The sequence below is a fragment of the Indicator indicator genome, chromosome 22 (assembly GCF_027791375.1).
Source record: "Indicator indicator isolate 239-I01 chromosome 22, UM_Iind_1.1, whole genome shotgun sequence".
Classification (NCBI taxonomy): domain Eukaryota; kingdom Metazoa; phylum Chordata; class Aves; order Piciformes; family Indicatoridae; genus Indicator; species Indicator indicator.
The window spans coordinates 8615616-8636195 of NC_072031.1; the positions used below are offsets into that span (position 1 = coordinate 8615616).

The 20580-nt window shown below is 37.6% G+C and overlaps 1 protein-coding gene across 1 annotated transcript in view; it reads right to left on the reverse strand.

Annotated features, from left to right (window-relative positions):
- Positions 1–20580, reverse strand: part of SMG1 (SMG1 nonsense mediated mRNA decay associated PI3K related kinase) — a 63019-nt gene that overhangs the window by 31277 nt on the left and 11162 nt on the right. Inside the window, exons 3-22 of the mRNA XM_054391142.1 lie at positions 18279–18434; positions 15046–15182; positions 13078–13136; positions 12179–12392; positions 11250–11375; positions 11082–11154; positions 10304–10401; positions 8581–8754; positions 7297–7521; positions 6516–6617; positions 5799–6068; positions 5146–5276; positions 4274–4435; positions 3712–3830; positions 2886–2973; positions 2703–2804; positions 2094–2234; positions 1581–1780; positions 1100–1296; positions 275–442 (exon numbers count right to left, since the gene is read on the reverse strand). Coding sequence (XP_054247117.1) covers positions 275–442; positions 1100–1296; positions 1581–1780; positions 2094–2234; positions 2703–2804; positions 2886–2973; positions 3712–3830; positions 4274–4435; positions 5146–5276; positions 5799–6068; positions 6516–6617; positions 7297–7521; positions 8581–8754; positions 10304–10401; positions 11082–11154; positions 11250–11375; positions 12179–12392; positions 13078–13136; positions 15046–15182; positions 18279–18434 — 2942 coding nt within the window. The remainder of the gene's footprint in view (positions 1–274; positions 443–1099; positions 1297–1580; positions 1781–2093; positions 2235–2702; positions 2805–2885; positions 2974–3711; positions 3831–4273; positions 4436–5145; positions 5277–5798; positions 6069–6515; positions 6618–7296; positions 7522–8580; positions 8755–10303; positions 10402–11081; positions 11155–11249; positions 11376–12178; positions 12393–13077; positions 13137–15045; positions 15183–18278; positions 18435–20580) is intronic.

Sequence of the window (20580 nt, forward strand, 5' to 3'; positions counted from 1 at the left end):
CCTTCCACTTAGAAAGAAAGCTCTTAGATCAAACTGTAAGATTCATTTATGTGCAGTATTTGATGATATGTATACAGCACACCCTAACCTACAATGTACAGTATCACTTCACCACAAAAGTCTGACAATACACAAGTTTAAAATGTGGCTTTAAATAACAATCTTTTACAGACCCGTTGGTTTAATAGTTACTGACTGCCTAAGCTTTATTATTTTAGAATGAGGTGGGAATATTTTTGCAATAATCTATATAGAGAGTTTGAAAAGAGAGTACCTGAGAGATACTATTATTAGTTTTCATTTCTGTGAGTAAATCAAACCCATGCCTGACTGTCACAGCAGGCTGGCCAGCCAGCAATCCAACTCTCATGATGGAAAGTCTAATCCGTGTTAGCCAATCTTGGCATGTCTGGCGATTGGTGTAAAAGAACGTCCTGATAACCTTTAAAGGCAGAAAAGAGAAGTTTTACAACACCAATCTGCATGAATCAAAAGAGTTACATAAAGTATTTAACAATTTCTAACAATCCAAGTAAGGAACTGTTTCTCTTCTCCAGTTGTGTTTTCAATTGAAGAGAGATGAAGAAACCAAATTCTGCATCGCTCACTCCATTCATGCACAGCACACAACTGGCCAGGCATACTGCCAAGCTACAAATCTTGCAGTAAACTCACTATTAATTACATAGTGCTGTCATGTCAAAGTCTGGTAATTAAACATCTTATTTTAACAGTAAAGAGTGTTTTGCAGCTGGAACTACACCAAAGGTTATGTTGTTTATAAATAATTGTTACATTCTTCAAAAAAGCAAATTAAAGCCCCAGATATTTTTGTTACTTCATAACAGGACTGCTGACAATCTACAAATGAGTGAGTGCTACAAAATAGGGATGTTACAGATTTGCACCACTCTATAAGCTGACAGTCCAGAAATAAAACCTGCTTTCACACATTCACAGACCCAGCCAAAGCCAGACAAACTAAGAGTCTCAAACTTTGAGAAATTGTTCTGAAGTTCCACAGCGAAGACCTGAACAACACTGAAAACACTGCTCATTCAATAGACTGTTTCAGGTCATCACCCTAAGACAGACAAACCTTGGGTGGAGAGGTAAGGGCATTGGCACATCCTTCATAGGCATTGTACATCAATTTTTCCAAGTTCTCCAGATACTGCAGAAGAAGAACAAGCCTAAGCTGGTTGCTGCTGTGTCCTTCATCATTGTCTGCAGTAGTCCACTGGCTAACATCTTGGTCAGGGTTTAATGTATGGGCTGCAAGACTCCTAATAATACCTACATGTTTTAGCAAAACAAGGGAAAAATGTTATCAGATAGTATTTTATTGAAATGTGGCAATGTATAGCAATGTTGAAGTATAAGCATCTCAAAAGTTAATGGCAATCATGCAACTGCTCTTCTGCTGTTACATCTCTTGATGTGTCTGAAACATGCTAAAAACCTATAATCACTGAAAAATAAAGCCATTGCACTTCTTGTCCTGACATGAAGCTCTTAGCTGCACAAGCTTACAAAAAAAAAAAAAATCCCCTGAAAATAAAGTACATTTTTCATATTACCTTCAATTGTTTGAAATGTATCTTGGGCTCTACCCAGAGGAGTTCGTAGCTTTGACAGAACAGTAAACTGAGCTGCTTCCCACACAGCCCATTGCCAAAGGACAGCATCAGTCTTCAGCAGATTCCGAGGGATGGTTGGTTGATCTCTCTTATCTAGTCTTTGACAGCTATAGAATAATCTTTCTAACCAATTATCCTTCCTGAAAGAAAGCATCACTTACATTTACACGAGTTGACATAGTAACAAGTTCATACTGCACACGCTTCCCCTACTGCCCTCAGACTCATCTCTCACAGGATTATTATATCCAAGCAGCAATGTACATAGACAAATATACAAAAAGATGTGTACTTGAAGATATTTATGAATACTTCAAGACATGTGTAAATGAAGACTGAAGGTAAAGCAATGTAATTTGTAAAGCTAATTACAAATTTAAAACTAACTGTAGCTTGCAATCATTTACTATAAATTCAACACCCATGGGTATCAGTTTTCAAAAAAGTTCTTACCCAGTTCGGTGAGAGTTTCCATACAAAATAAAACTGATGACATCAGAGAAATCCTGTGGGTGGAATGTATTACTTGGAGCTTTGCTCATGTGACTTCTTATAGCCAAAGAAATTTCTTGTATTTCTGTGTGGGTACGGTTACTGCAGGAAGAGGGATTGAGGAAAAGAAAAAAAAACAAATAACAACTCATGCTATAATGTACTTCAATAAATCCAAAAAAGGTGGGCAAAAAAGTTACACGCACATCTAATATATGCAACAATTGGAAATAAGCATACTCTGGAACCAAGACAAAGTGCTTTAAGAGTTGAGGTCTTGGAGATAAATAGCAGGACACAGTAATACTGACACTCTGGGGAACACAGACCTTACAAGTATTCATCTTTGTTGCAAGAAGTGCAGCAATTATAATCATGATTTAATTAATTTTTGTACTACCTACTGTTCTTAAACCTGTAACAAAGTAGAAGGGATAACAAGACACTTCATGCTTTTTGATTCCAAATTAAGACAGAATGATGACAATCAATTGGCATCATTTTTCAGATAAGCATCCCTGAAGAAAAACAAAACAATTCACTGCATTCAAGTTAGTCTGAGCAACTTACCTCAACACAACATCTAAAGGAATTGACTTCAGAAGCTTTCCAAAAGTTTGTCTGACACGAGCACCACTGTGTACTAGCTGAACACGACAAACATCAACACACCTGCATCACAAAGGAAAAAAAAGTGGTAACCTTTCCATTAACAGCATGATGCCAACAACAGACAGAATTCTGTGGAGGTACCTTTGTAAAAGGTCATCTGGGAGGGAGGAGGAGAGGGCATGGAGGCTACTACATGCTTGAAGACAAATGTTCACATCTTCCAGAAGGGCTGAATAGAGAAGACAAAAAAGAAAAAAAATAAAAAGCTATTGAGCACCTACAGACACTTTTACAGCATAGCTAGTAGGAGACAATACAGGCTTCAAGCAACACTTTTCTGACTGATTTTCTACAGCAAGTAAATGTTTAGTGACAAAAAGTCACCCGTGCTACATGTTACTTATGGGCCCTTGTGATGGTTTTAAGACTGTCTTTAATTTTTCTTCTCACAAAGTTCAACAGCTAACAAATGAATCCTTCTATGATCCTCATACACTGGCATTATACACAACACACGAATTTCAGTAAGAAAAAGCTGAAGTCATGTTAGCAATTCCTGGCCTTGGGAGCTTACTGCTCTTGTTAACACTGTGCTACTGAAACCATTCATTCTCATATTCCTATTGCCAACTTCTGCAATCCGAAACAATACATGACATTATGGAATGGTTTTGATAAAATAAAGTTCCATCTTACAAGTAAGACTTGGCACATCACTGACATTTTTGGTAGATTTGCACAATCACAAACGTTAAGAAAATTAAATGGCTATATAAGTAATAGGTAGGGATTTATTGGAGAAAAATTATAGGAGTGGATGTTACTGAGCAATACAATCCCAAAGCACCCCTGAACAGTAAATAAAGCTAAGTAGCTTCAGCTATCAGTGCTGAGTGACAAGGTCACTTCTGTACTCAATCATGCCATGTAAAAGACAGTTAATAAGTCAAAATGTCTTGTGTCTTACTGTTTGCTAAAAGTCCTTTACAAAACTTATGAAAAGATGGGAGAGAAAATAATGGTGCGTATGTTTCTGACTTCTTCATCAGAACAGCCACTTCCAAAGCCCATGTCATAAGTAGTTTCCTTCAAAAAACAGAAGTTTTAGTCACCATTTATAGCTACAGAAAGATAGCTCTCACTAGAACTTGAACTACTTTGTTACAGATGTTGATCTGTAACTACTTTTTAAACAGGTTTTGTAACATGAAAGCTGCCCCCAGCATTCCCAGTTAACACTAATAGAAAAGGATACTTGCAGTGAGCAGAACTTTTTTCCAGTGAAGTTTGGTAACTCCACTTTTACTGTATAGATCTTATAATGGTTTGAATTCTTCTAGTTTTCATGCATAATGAAAATTAGCAGATACTTTTTCCACAAGTATTTCATTACAGATGTTTCAAAAAGCCAAACAACTGACTAGGTAAATTTACCCTGAGTTTTACAGATGAAAATTACCCTGGTTTCTGAATGAAGGCATTCTACTAGAAACAAAAAATCTCCAAATTAATAGGAAAATGTTAGTTACCTGGTATCTTGAGTAATGTTATCCTTCTTAAGCAGTAGCCCCAAAAGGTTTAGTATGATTGAAAAATGCTTTTTGGTTGCTGTGGTTACAGTGCTTATAACTGCTCCGTCAAACAAGGAGGGAGAGGAAGAACTGAGGCTACTGGATATGAAATGGTCATGCCTGAAAAGGCAAAGAAAAACAGAACACATAAAACCACACCAAGATTAGGGATACTTCCTTAAATTATGCAGGAGAGGGATAAAATAACAACAACAAATAAACCAGAATTAACCCAAATACCCAACAGCAAAAGGAAATGTACAACCAACACAGTAACCACATTATGTCAAAATCCAGCTGTTTTGATCCTCAGCCTTAAAGAGCAAAGATACAAGTTTACATCAGTCCATGCAACACAGTAACCTGGTTTCAGCTGTGGCTGGTACCTTTGGTGGAAAAGTCACAACATCTAAGAAATGTAGAGTTAACAGTAAAAGCAGTTATCCCCTTCCTGTGACAAGGTTTTGTACTAACGAGGTCCAAAACATGTTTAAATCTGTTTACATTTCATTACCTCTCCTAGACCTCAGTGAGCAAAACAGAAAAATCACCTTTCCTTATTTACTTTGAGTAGAGCTCTCCCTCAGTTATCTCTATTCAAACACAAGACTTCTAATAAAATAAAATGAAATGCCAAATTTTAAGCTAGGATATGCTCTCTTGGCTGCGATACAGGCTCCCTGTAATTCAAAGCAAAAACTGATTAGGGAAGTTTGGACAAAAATTTAATTCTAACAACCTGTTTAATTCATCCCTCCAACAAATCTATTCTATTCAGATCAGTCCATCCTAGTGCTCTTAAAATGCTAACAAATTCTTGATCTTCATACCTGGAACAGTGTGAATATAAGGTATAGAGTACTGCATACTGGACAGCAGGGAAATGGATTGCTATGTCACCATGAACAATCATCAGGTTTTTACTCAGTAGTGCAAACACAGTCGGTGAAAGGGCCCACATCTGTAAAACAATTGCAACATAAGCAAAGAACAACAATAAATAGCATTTCCATACTATTACTATGGTTTCCTTTTTCCCAAGGGAAATAATTTAACTCTATTTTTCTGACCTTAATTGTAACTATTTTCTTTCCTATTTTAAACAGCCTGCTAAAAGATGTGGAACAAGTGTTTTCACATGGCTGATATGCTGCCAGAGGTCACACTAAAGTTGATTTTACCTGTCTTGATTTTTCAAAATGAGTTACTGTGACAACCTCAGAACCAATCTATGAATAACCCTGATAAGACGCTCTCCCCTAGAAATTGTTTTTCATAATGTACCAACTAGAGATTCAGTCCACTCATCCTGATTGCCAAGCTTTAAAACTGGAAGCTTTTCTGTAACAAAAGTTAGGAAGCCAATGTGATTGTTTTAATTATGGACATGAGCACTATTGGTGAGATAGCACTTTTCTACTTAACATCTACTATAGAGTTTTACACTTATTGCACAAACTTTATCTGCAGAGTTTTGACTCACCCCAATTAATGAGTTCTTAGCATTTCCAATAGTACTTAGGGCACTGAGGTCAAATATAACAACAAACTTTGCATTATCTACATTGAATATGCGCTTCTTGAAGGAGTCATGCTGGATTTCAGAACAGGCTTCTGGAAGATGTAAACTATGGAGAAGACTATTTAGACCACAGGTCATTTCTCCTAGAATCAACCTGTAAGCAGTCTCCAAAACAGGAATGTTCTTCAGGCTCAATACAGCTTGGTATACACCTTGAGCTGCTGCAACCACCTTGAGAACATAAAACAGAGTCAGAATTGATTGAGATGAAATCATAAAATGTATTAAATCACCAACATAGAATTAAAATCCTGCTTCTTTATCTCTGAATAACTTAGTCTGATACACATTCCTATCTTCAGTTTTCTATACTTCAGTACTACTTACTTACTCAATCTAGCAATTACTTTCTGGGTCATCCACAAAATGTACCGAGTATGAAAGCGACAGCAGCTAAGTGCTTCTTTATCTGGTGAGATGGACAACTTACCAAGTCTTTATCAAATCTAAACAGCCAAACCAAGAACCAGCCCCATCTGCCCTTCTCAGAGGTTTCCCACATATACAGGTAGACAAAAAAAATATTTAAGATGAATTAAGTTTTACAGCTTAATAAACATACTCTAGGAAATACTAGAAGGCTGTTGTAACACACCCGTAGAACTCACTCACTCTTACCTCTTTCTCCTTATGATAACGAAGAACAAGTAGTTTAGATTCTGGTATAAACAGTTTTTCTACAAATGAAGATGGTAGTTTTGTATTTATTTGTTCAACAATCTGGGGATAAAAAACAAAATGATAAATATCTGTAACTACGTGGATTAATTTCTATTAGAGTAGATTATTAAAAATTAAAATACTGTTTTTCTGGCTTGCATATACTGTATCTAGGAAAAAAAAAAAAACAGCTTCCAAGTAATGCAAGTATTTTGTATTTGCTTTCCAAAAGTCACAGAGAATTAGCTTTTTCAAGGCTTTAACACCATAGCTGAGACAAACTGTTGCATGATTAGACAGATGTGGGTTTATCAGTTTGTGGTCTGTACATTAAGAGCTGTCTTCTGAAGAAGTCTGATTTCCCAGATCATGGCACAGTAAATAAAGAGAATACATTAGGCACTAAGATTCTGAAATCCATCAGGTGGTGTTATCAACTGCACAGGCAAGAAAATGGCACCATCCAACAGCCAGGTCAGAAGGGACACACACACACACAAAAGCAGTCAACCAAAACATGAACACTCAAGTTAAAACTAAATGCCACTTTATCAACAAGCCAACTGCATAAAAAAGCAGGCACCACAAGCTTTACAGAAAGGAATTTAGAAGAGGAATCTCTTGCTTGTGATCCAGAAGAGAAGTTTTAAATGCTTATCTAATGCACACATAAAGCAAGGTTGCTCAGAAAATAACATCTTCCAATGCAAAATCAGCAATAATAAAAATATGTACAAACCAGGGTCAACAGATTCAGGACTGAAATGATATAATCAGTGCCACAGGTCTGACAGTTTTCCATTTGATCTAATCCGTAGGTGATGACCATGTCACAGTGTATGGTCATACTGGGATCTAGGCTGCCAAGCAGAACACCAACACACTCATTGGCAGCTGTAAGTACAGCTTCAGAAAAGAACACTTGGTTTGCTGCAGTCACACATCTCATCACTCTGTAAAGAACCTGCAAAGTTAAACACACCTACATTAAACTACATGAAAGAGAGACAAGGACTTCATACTGGTTTGTTACATTCAGTTGTTTTATAGCCTGTTCCACTGCTGACTCTGCATCTTGGTAAATTCTGTCAACAGAACATTCTGAATAATACACACTACGGCATTACCCTTCAGAAGCATAAGGAAAAAAAAAAAACTTCAACTGCCTGGTTTCCTTCTCAGTTAAACACCTGCAAACAACTAGAAAACCTACATTCATTATGCAGCATTCTGTTCAGCTCCAACAGATGTCAAAAGAACTCCTACTGTAAAGACAAGTCTAGTTTTCTTTCCTTGAGGGTTCCAAGAACCCTCAGCAGATTTAAGACACAAGTTACATAACTGTCTTAGCTTTAATTGAGAAATCCATACACTTATCTGAGTTTTGTCCCTCACAGAGCTCTGCAAGGGCATCAATTCCAGTTGTGCAGCTCACACAACAACAACATTTTGACTGCAAGGTGGTTTGTTTTTTTTTTTTTTTATTTCCCTTCTTTACATTTTTTTTATCATTCACATCCTCTACAGTTGCTGTTATAGAAATACAGCAGTTACTTAGCATATTATATAGCATTTATTCTGAGTTTACACTATCCTATACTATGCTTTAGAACAAGAGGACTTTGCTATCAGATCTAATTGATACAATTTTGACACGGATAAAAAACCCTACATATTGTAACGTCAAATTCATCATCTGAATTCAGTTTTTATATCATCAGAGCAATCTAAATAAATGGTAACATTATGGTCATAAAGACAGGTAACATAATCATAAATCTAGCTGAGTGGAGCTGAAATGCCAAAAACCACAGAGTTTCTACTGTATGTGATTCCCATGTGCTATTATCATAATCCATACCTTAACATCTCATACAATTCTTATAGTATATTTCCTCAAGGAAATACATTTGCTTAAAGTGGAACAAATTCACAAAACCTAAACAAACTCAGCAGCATTATTATATGGTGATAAATCATGTCAGCAACAAAGAAAAACAAAAAGAACCCCCTGAGTTCTTACATCAGTTACATATGCTTCTGTAATTGGTGGTCCTCTAATTGGGCTGAAGCGTTCCCCAATACTTCTCACCACAGTACTGAAAACCCGAAGAAGTGCAGCCAGTTTAGGTAGTGACACTGAAGGAGGAGGAATATCTTCATCTACAGATTCCCCAGAAGCCACATGGCTGAGGTCCTACAGCACAGAGTTTTATATATCAGCACACATCAGTGGCAGTTATAACACATGCATAAAAAGATCAAAATACGAGACTGAAAATGTTTCATCTATTTTCCAGACATATAGATACCATCCAGTTACATCTATCTAGTATCTCTAACTGCACATACATAGGAAGATGGGATATAGGCACACAATGATGCCTAGCAAGTCACACATCAGTAATGGGATGCCACTCAGTTTAGCCACTGAAACAGAGCACTCTGACTCTATCTTGTAATTGAAAACAGAGGCTTATGATGTTCTTGGCCCCTGGAACATGATTGCCCATGCTGCTGCACTGTTACAATAGTTGTCTGCACACCTTTACCACTCTCCCAAACAATTCCCATCCACAAACTGGAGTCAGGGTGTTCAAGTGGCCATTTCCATCACACTGTTTACATGAAGCTAACTTGGCCTGGAGACCATGAGTTTACTAGCAGGCTACTTCCTTGCCAGTTGGCATCAATGCCTGGGAACATTCCCAGAAGTGCTGATCTCATGAGTATAGATATAGCCCTGGTCTACTCTACTGTAAGATAAAACCATACTCACTGGAACCACCTCCTCCACAATTTAAGTTCACAGAGGTTATCTTAGGACTCTTCCGTGACTAAGAATGTGCACATTGTCCAGTTCAGCAGCAAGCTGATAAGCAGTGACTTACGGCACCAGCTAATAGCCCTGGGCCTGCAGTCACAGCAGCACAGGCTGTAAAGAGCTCTGGGAATCCTAACTCATAAAGCTGGGCCATCAGAAGTCTTGATGTACATGTAAGTACACTAATAAAATCTAATTATTTATTCTGCTTCGTGTGAAACGGATCACGCTGCTGGAAGCACAATTTTACCCACAGGATCTGCATGTTCATGTATAAAATACAGTATATGCACATATGAGCACACAGTCCTCAAGAAAAAGACAACACACCCTTCCCCAAACCAAAGCTCTTTAAGAAAAGTGTCACATAAACTCTCTGTCCTGTTAAAGCAAAAGTTAAAGTCAAAACAAAATACATCAAATGAATATACTTCAGTTTTCTACCAGTCCCTGCTGCATTATTTCCTGCATGATATAATCTGTTACTTTGAAAAAGAAGAAAAGACAGATTTACTGTTAATCTAAAAAGGCACTAAGAATCTCCCTCCCCTCAACAATCACTACTTCTGAAAACCTCTGAATCTGGACAAATAGAAAAAACACCAATGAAAGACTGTGAAAGGTATCCACTACATCTTTTTTAAAATGAACGTGTTCATTCCTGGTTGGTTAATTACTTTTATTTTTACTGCAACAATGGCTGAGAGCCTGGCCATGATGTTATTCAAATGGTTCAAGAGGATTCCTGGAGATCTGTCATTGTATATGCCTTAAGGACACTCTGTAATTTGATCCTCTTTTCCCCAGGAAAACAACCACCATATTTTTTACAAATCTAATACATCCATAAGAATCACAACAGTGGATTTATTAAGAAATTCACAACAGCTAACTCTGGTATACACCATAGAATGTTACTTACCTCAGCATAAGCTTCCATATCTTCTAAAAACTGCCCCAAAAGCGTGGTAGAAAAAGTAAGATCAGCCACCCAAAAGGGCTCCAAGCTCTGCAGCCATCCTGCATTAAAACATCAGGTCAATTTAAACAGAAGAATAAAGTAACATACAAAAATTAAATTTAGTTGCATATTTTTGAGGTTAAAACTGCTGAAGAAAGATAAAGTCATCTGCATGAAAATTTCAACACAAGTTGTTTCTAAAAGAAATAAATTGTGTTTCTCTCTTCTTTCCCCATGACAAATCCATTTTAAGGTTAAGTCCTACCCCACAGCTGTTAAACATCATGGACAGAATCTAGGACTATGACAGAAAACCTAAGAGACTTGCCATGAGTAACTCCCAGACAACAGCTATAGCTATAGGAAGGAGTTACCCAATTTCTTAAATGTCAGAACAGTATCCTTAGGACAAAGATTTTCTAGAAGTACACATCAGAAGATACCAATATATACTCTGGGAACTAATGTATCTATCAAACTAAAAAAAAAAAAACATTTAAAAGTCACAGAGAATAATTGATGTTTAATGCAACCTGAATAGAGTAATCCATTATTCCAGATACAACATAAACCAGAAGATGCAAACATACTAAAAAATTAGCAACAAAGTCTCTTGTAACGTAGCCAGAAACTCATTTTCCTTTTACATCAGCTTGCATGTCAGCACGACCAGACTCCTGGGAGCAAATCCACCTCATCTGTGAGCCAGACAACAGCAGGGACCTTTGGCCACACTTACCAGATACCTGTTGTGTCAATGAAGGTTTCTGAGTGTGATCTATGTGCCACCCAACCAGTATGTCCACTGTGTCCTGGAAAGCAATTTTGAAAAAAAGGTTAATTATCCAATTTGCTGCACCAACATTTCTATGTGAGAATGAGAGCCCAGAGGACAAAGCAACCTTACCCTAAAATTGGTGCTGAAAATGTGTGGGTAGCATCGGGACACCAAAAGGATGCACTTGACACATTTGCAGAGTAACTCTGGTGTATCCAGATTTTCTAGAATGGACTGCAGGCTGGTCATTACAAGCTAGAAAGCAAAGCAGTCACTGTATGTTTCAGTTTATTAAAACAGCATGTGAAAAAGTTACGGTATTAGATTTATTCAGCCTTGAACACTTTTTAGCAAACTACTTTTCTTCAAACAAAATCTCAATAGTCTTCCTATAAGAAGGAAAAATGCAAAAGGCATCCCATATACTGCATGAAAACAATCATTTCAAGCAACATTTTCTTGAAATACAGCAGGCCCAAGGCCTGGGGAGTCTGTTTTCTTTAATTCTTTAGCCACAGAACAACTAATTGTTCTAAGTTCTTGTTTCTCCTGCTGAAGCTTTTTGGCTCTGTAAAGTAAATATTAAATTGTAGCACAGATCTGGACATAGCTGTTCTACTTCCAGACTAACAGACCCTAGAACTTGAGCCAAAGGACCAGATTTGTCTGCACACAATCCTACTTCCTTTCAGATCTAATTATAATTCAAGTTAGAAATTCTAAGTAGGAGGTAGCACAAAGCAATCAACAGGTTGAGTTTTGTGTACCTTGGATTCTCAAGGTACCTTTAAGTCTCAACAAGATCCTTCCTCTTGGATCAGCAATATATACTAAATAGTTGCATCAAAATACACATCGTCCTGCAAAGACTTGACATTCCTTTCTAATCTAATCAGAATCAAAGAACCCCATTTAGTCAGAGAATTCCCCCCCCAGTTGTAATTATATTTACTTATTATGTCAGCATAGCAGTACTTATTCCAGTTTAAAATGTTGATTCAAGTATTGAGCTGGGAAAAAAAAATCATTAATAAACCTTTTTTAATGTGAGGTTTTACCTGCATTAAAGATGAAAAGGCTTTCTTTTCTCCTACTGTCTCTAGTGCTTTGTAGGTTGCACACAAATAGAGAAGTTTAACTTCTTCTTTTGTGGATGAGCTGAATTTGCTAAAAATCCATTTAAAGATCTTCTCAGCCTCATAGCTCAGAGAAGCACAAAGAAGGCCAAGACAGTATGATCCTTCTTGTCTCAGTTCTTGAAGCAATTTGCTACTGTATTTTTAGGGAGGGAAAAAAATAAATAAATGTGGAATCTCCAGACAAGAAACTATGAGAACAAAACAAGACATTTTCTAAAGCAGCAAAATCTATGCTTGAATGAAACTGCTTCTCTACTACATAAAAATATGTGAAATATCATTCTATAGAATAAACCAACTTAAATAAAACAATGCAATAAATAAGATGTTCTACTTGAAGAAAATCCTGAACACACCACTGATTTGGGTAATTAGACTGAACTAACCACCAAAAAGCTCCCACACACTTGAGCTCCCTCTACTTATGCTCTTCGTTCGTTTTAAATTAATTAGATCAGGTTGCAAAAAACTTCAGTTCAATCTGCAAATGAGACAACCACAGCAGTACACCACTCACCCAGATGATTAAAATACAGCTGAGACAAACTTCATACTACCTGATAACTAAAAGTCACACTTGGGCATTCAAATTCTCTCCATGTGAAGTGCACTCTAGACAGTCTAACAGTGTCAATGTGTTACTAAGAGAATACTGAGTCTCCCCCAGTTCTGTGCTGTTGCTGCAATCTTACATCCATGCAAAATTAGTGAATTAACTTCTGTTCCTCCACATCCACTTCTACACTGAAACCCAAACCTAATGCTGTCAGTATTTTTCCTCTCTGAAATCTTCAAGCTGCTTTGTTAATCCAGCTTACCTTTCATTGAGTACATCATGAATGGCAGTCAGGATATTATCCAGTTGTTTAACTAGTACCTGTAATACAAGATCCATAAAAGGCACAAGCGTAATAACAGCAGGATAACTTCTGCAAACTAGGGCCTGTTTACACCCACATTGAGAACACCACTGCCAATTCTGTTGGTTAACAGAATGCTATTATGCTCTCCATGAGCACTGCAGACGAGCAAGAACTATATTAAGCAATACTGCAATATTATACTACATGTTGTATTTCATATTTATTTACAGTAGCCACAAAAATACACTGGCAGCCTGCTATCAAGGTTTGTTCTAAGTTTAGTTCTTGCTGATAACATCACATCACAAATGTAAGATCTACCATACAGCTCATCAGTAGGGTCTACTGAAGATCTCGTCTCCTACATTAATCATCAATTTTATCAGAATATTTAATACAATCTGAAGTATTAAAATTTCTCCTCTGGCAATCCTGGCTTTCACAGAAATGGAATATTCTTGAGGGATGAGACATTGATGAAGCAGTGCTTCCCAGTAAAGGTAACCAGAAAAAAACAGGTCATTTCTCTTTTCTTCACAAAGGTATTAATCAGTAAAGTGGTAAAAGTCACTATCACACAAATTTCAACTCTGATCATGAAAAGAACTCTGTTAAACTGCATTTAATAGAGTCAAGAATTGCAGCAGCTACCAGATTAAGCACTGTTCAGTGTATGGTTTAAAGCCTGACATTGTGGATACCCCTCGACATCTGATCTTGTTTTCACTAGTGAGCTGGGAGAAGTCGAAAGAAAAATCTCAGCTGCAATTTTTTTAAATTCTGATCACTGTCAAGCACAAAGTTAGATATTTGAATGGCAATTGAAATGTGTTCTGAGACACCAATAAACCTAAATGAAATGCATTTACAATTTAAAAAAAATGTGGAAAAAATACATTGAGAATAACAGAAGCAATACAAAAAAATAACCAGGGAGTTATTGTGGAAAGCATCTAGCTCCCATACCCTTCTATTAACAAGGGTTTTGTTTCAGAGGAAAGCTGAAGCATTACCTAGGCTTACATGTGGTCTGCTTATATCTTAGTGCACGCAATAGAAAATTCACAAAGTTTAGCCTCATGTCTTTTGGAAGAGAGCACAATTACCACTAGAGAAAGAACCAACTACTTATAAATATGGATAGACACATAACCCACAACTGGAACATCACAGCACTGCTTGTAAATGAGTGGCAGAGCATTAAACCATCACTTCCTGCTTTTCCAATACCTGGAGAACTCCTAAGCTCTCCAAAACAGTGGGGGAGATGTGTGGGATAAAATACTCTTAATACTTCACTTCAAAATAAACAACATTAAAAACATCTGCCCACAGTGGGATACTTTCCACACATGCACATCCCCAAATTCTTAAGAAACACTTGGGGGCATGAAGAGAGTTCAACAACTCATTAAAAAAAAAAGTAATGAAAACAAAGACCTATTTTTTCCCCTCTCTCCATGAAAGGGAATCTACATACAAAGGTGTTTAGCTGGAAGGAATAACTCTTAAGATGAGCCATTTCCAAGACTGTATAAATATCTGCATGTTTAATACAGAAAAACAATTCTTGAACAAGACAACAACACGTTTTGCTTCCTTTTCCACTATTACCTCACTGAAGGATCCAGAGGACGGTGTTGAGACCAGTCAGAAAAACCAAAACATGCACATGCATACCATATTTATTCCTACAGCTCAAGCACTCAGCAGTTTGCTTTAAGGTAATACATCATAAGTAATCAAGCAATAAAAAATGTCCTGAATGCTAGAAATGCAATCCAGGAATACCTTTGTTGCGGAAAGAAATTCCTTGTAAACAAGGGATTCCTCACGGACATATCCCAATACTCAGATTTTTAAAATGACAGTTCTACAAAATGAGAAAGACTCCAGTGCTATGGGAAAGGGAAACCAACTAACCAGTTTGTTTTCTGGTTGCTGAATGAATTCTTTCAGTTGCTTTACAGTAGCCAGTCTTCGGTCTCTGTCGTCTTCCCGAGTAATCCTCCGAAGAAGATTTGACAGTCGAGACTCGTCAGAATAAGACAACGATCGCTCTGAAAAACACCATTACTGCTTTCCTCCTCAGCACTAACATCTCTACTGTCTGAAATGTGCATCTGTTAGCTCAGTAAGTCAGTTTGAGAAAAAAAGGAAAAACAAAGCATTCTGAATTTTTTTTTTCAACCTAATACGAGGACAATTAAATATAAAGTCTACTTTAGCTACAAAAATATTTCATTTCTTCAAGCAGACAGCCAAACACCTGGGTAGGACACATTTGGAACTAAGCAGAACTGTTTCACTTCTACACAAAACCCTGGGTTTAATTTCTTTCTACATAAATGGAATTGAAAGGAAAAAAAAAAGTGGCATGGTAAGGTTAAATCAGACTTCTGACTGAATACATAAAGATAATGCAACAAATAATAATTAAAGAAGATCTCGTGGAAAAGCAAGCTGCTTCTTGAAGCGAAGAACCTGATCTAAGATCAAGCCAGTACCAACAAACAAAACCTTCTGCACCAGCTTGGCACAAGAATGACTACACACAAGCAACCCTGTGATACATAGAAAGGTTCTGCTTTGAAAAGAAAAACAGATCTACTCTTCCTCTCTTGAGGAACAAAAGCATACAGCATGCAGGGGTGCACCAGCTGTTTAAAAAACTTTTCCTTCTCCTGTTCCTAAAAATGTCAGTGAACATTTCAGTATTAGGTGAAAAGACAACAGTAAGTATAAGCCTCAAATTCATTACATCCACAGCTTGCAACTTTTTAGTTTTGTCTTCTCTGTGTTTATCTTTTTGTTTGTGATCTTTTCAAGGTAGCCTGTAATTTATTATGAGATGTGGTTGTGCTGTTCCACGTAGAAACAAATCCTAAAACCAGAACTGTATAAATAAAACTACCACCACCAAGGATACTGGAATGAGACACACATTTCACTGCTGCTAGAACATGCCATGCTGTTCAAATTTCTCTATTAAAAGCAGCTTTGTTTATTATCAGTTAATATCTGATGAACACTGGCACTACTCCCTAAGAGAACAACTGCTAGCTGGCTGTTGAGCTACAATCTTAACCTAAAAATACATTTTAAAAAAAGAAAAAACTACCCAGGAGCAGGACTGAAGCTACACTAATCAAAGCAGCAGTTAATGAACATCTGTATGACTTCCACTTTGTGAGAAACCAGCAAGTACTCAGCCACATGCTAACCCACAGAGGACAGCTATTTTAAGCATTGCTTAGTGCACACTATCAAACATGAGAATATAGAAGGATTTAAAAAAAAAAAAGACTCTGTTGCACCATAATCCCACGAGATTTTGAAGATAAGAAAAATCAAACTTATTTGCTGAAATCTACACCAATCCCCTCAGCACACAAAGGAAATAGAGTTGCCAGAGCATGACCAGAGAAGGGCAACAAGGCTGGTGAAGGGTCTGGAGAACAAGTCTTATGAGGAATGGCTGAGGGAACTAGTTTGGAGAATAGGAGGCTAAGGGGAGGTCTCATTGCTCTCTACAACTCCCTGACAGGAGGTGGCAGTGAGGTGGGGGTTGGTCTCCTCTCCCTAGTATCAGGTGATAGGGCAAGAGGAAATGGCCTGAAATTGTGCCAGGGGAGGGTTAGGGTGGATATTAGGAAAAATGTCTTTATGAGTGGTCATACACTGGAACAGGCTGCCCAGGGAGGTGGAGTCACAGTCCCTGGAGGTGTTAAACTTGTGGACATGGCACTTTGGGATACAGCTTAGTGACCATGGTGGTGCTAGGTCAATGGATCTCTGTCTTTTCCAACCAAAACAATTTCATGATTCTATGAATCACAAAGACTGCACAGCTAAAAAGGAGGAACTCGTGAGCCCTAACATCCAGAGGACAGAACATATACCAGTCACAGGCAGCTACCTAGGAACTATATTCCAGGCAACCAAACACTTTAAGATTTTGAGAGGTGCTCACATACATAGGACAGTTGGAATTTTCTGCTAGAACCAATAGCAAATTCATGCACAAGCAGACTACCAAACATATTATTTACAGAGTCCTCCACTTGAGAAGTCTCTCTTTCCTCTACATAATTTAAGACACAAAAAGGAATTAATAATTTTTTTATCAAGACATCAGAATGGGATTATAAAGTCTGAGTTTAAATCATTTCAAAGATCAGTCCTTTCTAGCAGTCATGACAACTGCACTTCAGTAGTTCTGAAAAGAAGCACATCGAACACTCTTCTTTCACCTTTTACCTGCTCTGAAACATAAATCCCTGAGGAGAAACATTGTGTCCTCTACACTTTGAAAGTGCCTGGCAGAAAGCAGTCACAGGTTTTGCCCGTGGCTCAACTACCACTTATACTAAGTGATGCAATAGATGACAGTGCTTAGTCATAACAGTTTCTATTTTCACTCAGAAGTCCTTGGAGTAACTTTCTTTTCTCTTAAGGAAACTATTATTTAAAACCAAATCGTGGGAAAAGTGAAGCCTCTTATCTCAAAAGCATTTCTCCTGCATTCTTGCATCCCCTGGCAACTCCAAGTTTCCTTGCTACATCTTTAAAGACCCTGCCCACATTCTTATGATGCCTCCAGTTCCTTCCTAGCCTCTAACCCTCATCTAAGCAAGAGGGAGCATGAACTGTGGCTGATTCAGGAGTACACATCTCCTGACTAATCAGCTAGTATGGTGTGATGACTAGCTGACCTGCAGGCCAGTGAGAATAGATAACTGTTGAGCTCACCGTTGCAGGTTTTCCCACAGTAAGGACTTGTTAATTAACAACCTTTAAATCAGATATCTATTTTCTACAGATTTAAAAGTAAATTCTCCTTCTTGGAGCCCCTGATCTCTGACAACTCTGGTTAACCCACTTCAAAAGCTAGTTAAGGGAAACTGAGAGATTGATAGCATAAGGCACACAGCTGAGACATGCCTAACATATGGAGGAAGTCTCAATGCAGGGAACACTAAATACAAGATGACAGCTTCCATCAACATCATCTAATCCTGTACCAAAAAAAAAAAAAAACCAAAACACAAACCCAAACATGTAGACTGTCTCATCGTAGTGAACTCCTTTCATATTCTGAACACAAGAGGTTGCCAAAAGAGATCTTATTTTCTGAAAATCTGTGGTGTCCTTACCCTGTGATTTCCTCATGTCTTTTGTGGCTAAAGCACGATTCCCATGCGGAACACTGGTAAAATCAGCATTGGTCACATTGTTAACTCTCAGCTCTTGCCCCAACGACTTCCGACCATAAGTATTTTCCCCAGATCCTCCATTGACACTGTAGCCACCTGTGGAAAAACCAATGTGAGATTCAAACAAGCTATCAGACCACGTCTTTAGTAGGGTTCTGTGTTACCAGATAGCCAACTCATATGCAAAACTAGCAGCCCTATTCTCTGCCACCTTCTTTACCTTCCTTTTTCACTTTGACATGCAAAGACATTTTGTTATGCCCTGCAGGTTTCCAGGTCACATACTCAGATGGAATCAGCCTTTTTGTGAAGCATAGGAGTTTAACATCAATTTTGTCGTATTTGGGGGTTTATCACCACTTTTGACTATGTATTTTACAAGGTCCTTCATGTCAAATTGCTAGTCTACATGGTTGGGTACATTCATATACTGGGTCATGTGTATCAATTTCCACTGTTTTAGTGAAAAATACACCACACAGGCTCAGTAAAACCACCACTAAAAAAAAAAAAATTAGAATGTATTTTTAAAGCTACAGTTTATTTACACGTACAGAACGAGCAACTCTCCCTAAACATACAACAGTCAATATTTTCACACACTAACACTGACATCTTAAACTCAATCCTACATTCTCTCACTAAAGATATACATTGGTACATCTTTGGTAACAACAACCAAAAAAAAGGAAACAAAAGTGTTCTTTTGAGTAATGCAATTATATTTACTCCTAGATCCACAATAACTTAAATTATTCAAACGCTGAAACCAAAGACTGTTCCAGTCTGCCACACCACTTTGAGGGGCAGGTTCTTCCTCTGCAGCACTGTGAAGGAGTGAAACTGTTTCCCAACACTTCACTCAACGTATAGGAGCTCACTTGAGGCAGCCATGCAGGCAGCTTTCTGAAAGACCTTCCCTGTCTGAGACAGGGGAGAATCAACTAATAAAATTAAACCCGGAACAAAAACAGACATGCAAGGTTTCTTTCAGAAAAGGTATTTCCACAATTCCACTTGTATCAGTATATAAAAGATGCCTAAGGAAAAGGAGATGTGGCTCTCTGTAAAATGAGACAGCCCACCAGGACTACAGTATGGACAAAAAAGGTAAGTTCAAACATCAAGGTGAATCTGGACTTCAGTAGATGTAAAGAATGTCATCCTGAAGGCAAAGCTTTTGATAAAAAGGACTTGTGAGCTACCAGTGGCAATTTATTTCTATGCACACAGGGCTAACCTACCATTACAGAAATTCCTGTGAAGTCTGTTACAATTAATTACATTTAAAGATGACTTGTGTGTATTTGGATTTACAATATTTTAAACATGAACTACCATGCATGTCACCTTAACATCATTTTCCCATTTGGAACGGGCTGCCCCAGGAGGTGGTGGAGTCGCCATCACTGGAGACATTCAAGAGCAGACTGGATGAGGCACTTAGTGCCATGGTCTGGTTGATTGCTTAGGGCTGGGTGATAGGTTGGACTGGATGATCTTGGAGATCTCTTCCAACCTGGTTGATTCTATGATTCTATAATTCTCATAACAAACCAACACTGTCCTATGAAAGAAACTACTTTTTAAAGCAGTAATTATGACTAAAGAGAAGTGTGTAACTAAAATTCAAAGCAACAAAGAAATCAGTTTAACTGAAAGGGTCAGATAATCATCTGTTCAGATCACATACATCAACTAACGAAAAACTGACACACTACCAGATACTATTGGAGTTCTTAAAAGTTACTTCATACTACATGTCTTTGCAGACCCCCAAAAAAGATGAGTATTTTGTGTGCCAGAGCATACTTGCTACAGCGTATTTGACATGATCTTAAATGAATTCAACACAAACCTATTTTCTCCCATTTGATATATAAATGATACATCTTTGCTAACAGCTGAAAACAAGATGTCATTTAGAGGAAAAGTAGCAGGGCAATCAGGGTTTGGGGCTGTAAGGCTGTAAATACTACATTGTAACTCACTTCAGTTATCTCCCGGTCTAAAAAGTTTTTGAAAATCCCAATATATACAAATACTATTTATTTATTTTCATTTCAGTGTTAAATCTGAGAACAAATAAGAATATGATCACCTATGTCACTGTTACTAGTTTTAGCAGATATCATGACATATGAACACTACTGCAGTATCTTTTTTTGCAGTAAGAACTCTGAGCACATCAGTTGCAAATCAAAAGGGAGGAAAGCGTTACAGGAAGGGAAAATACCTGTGA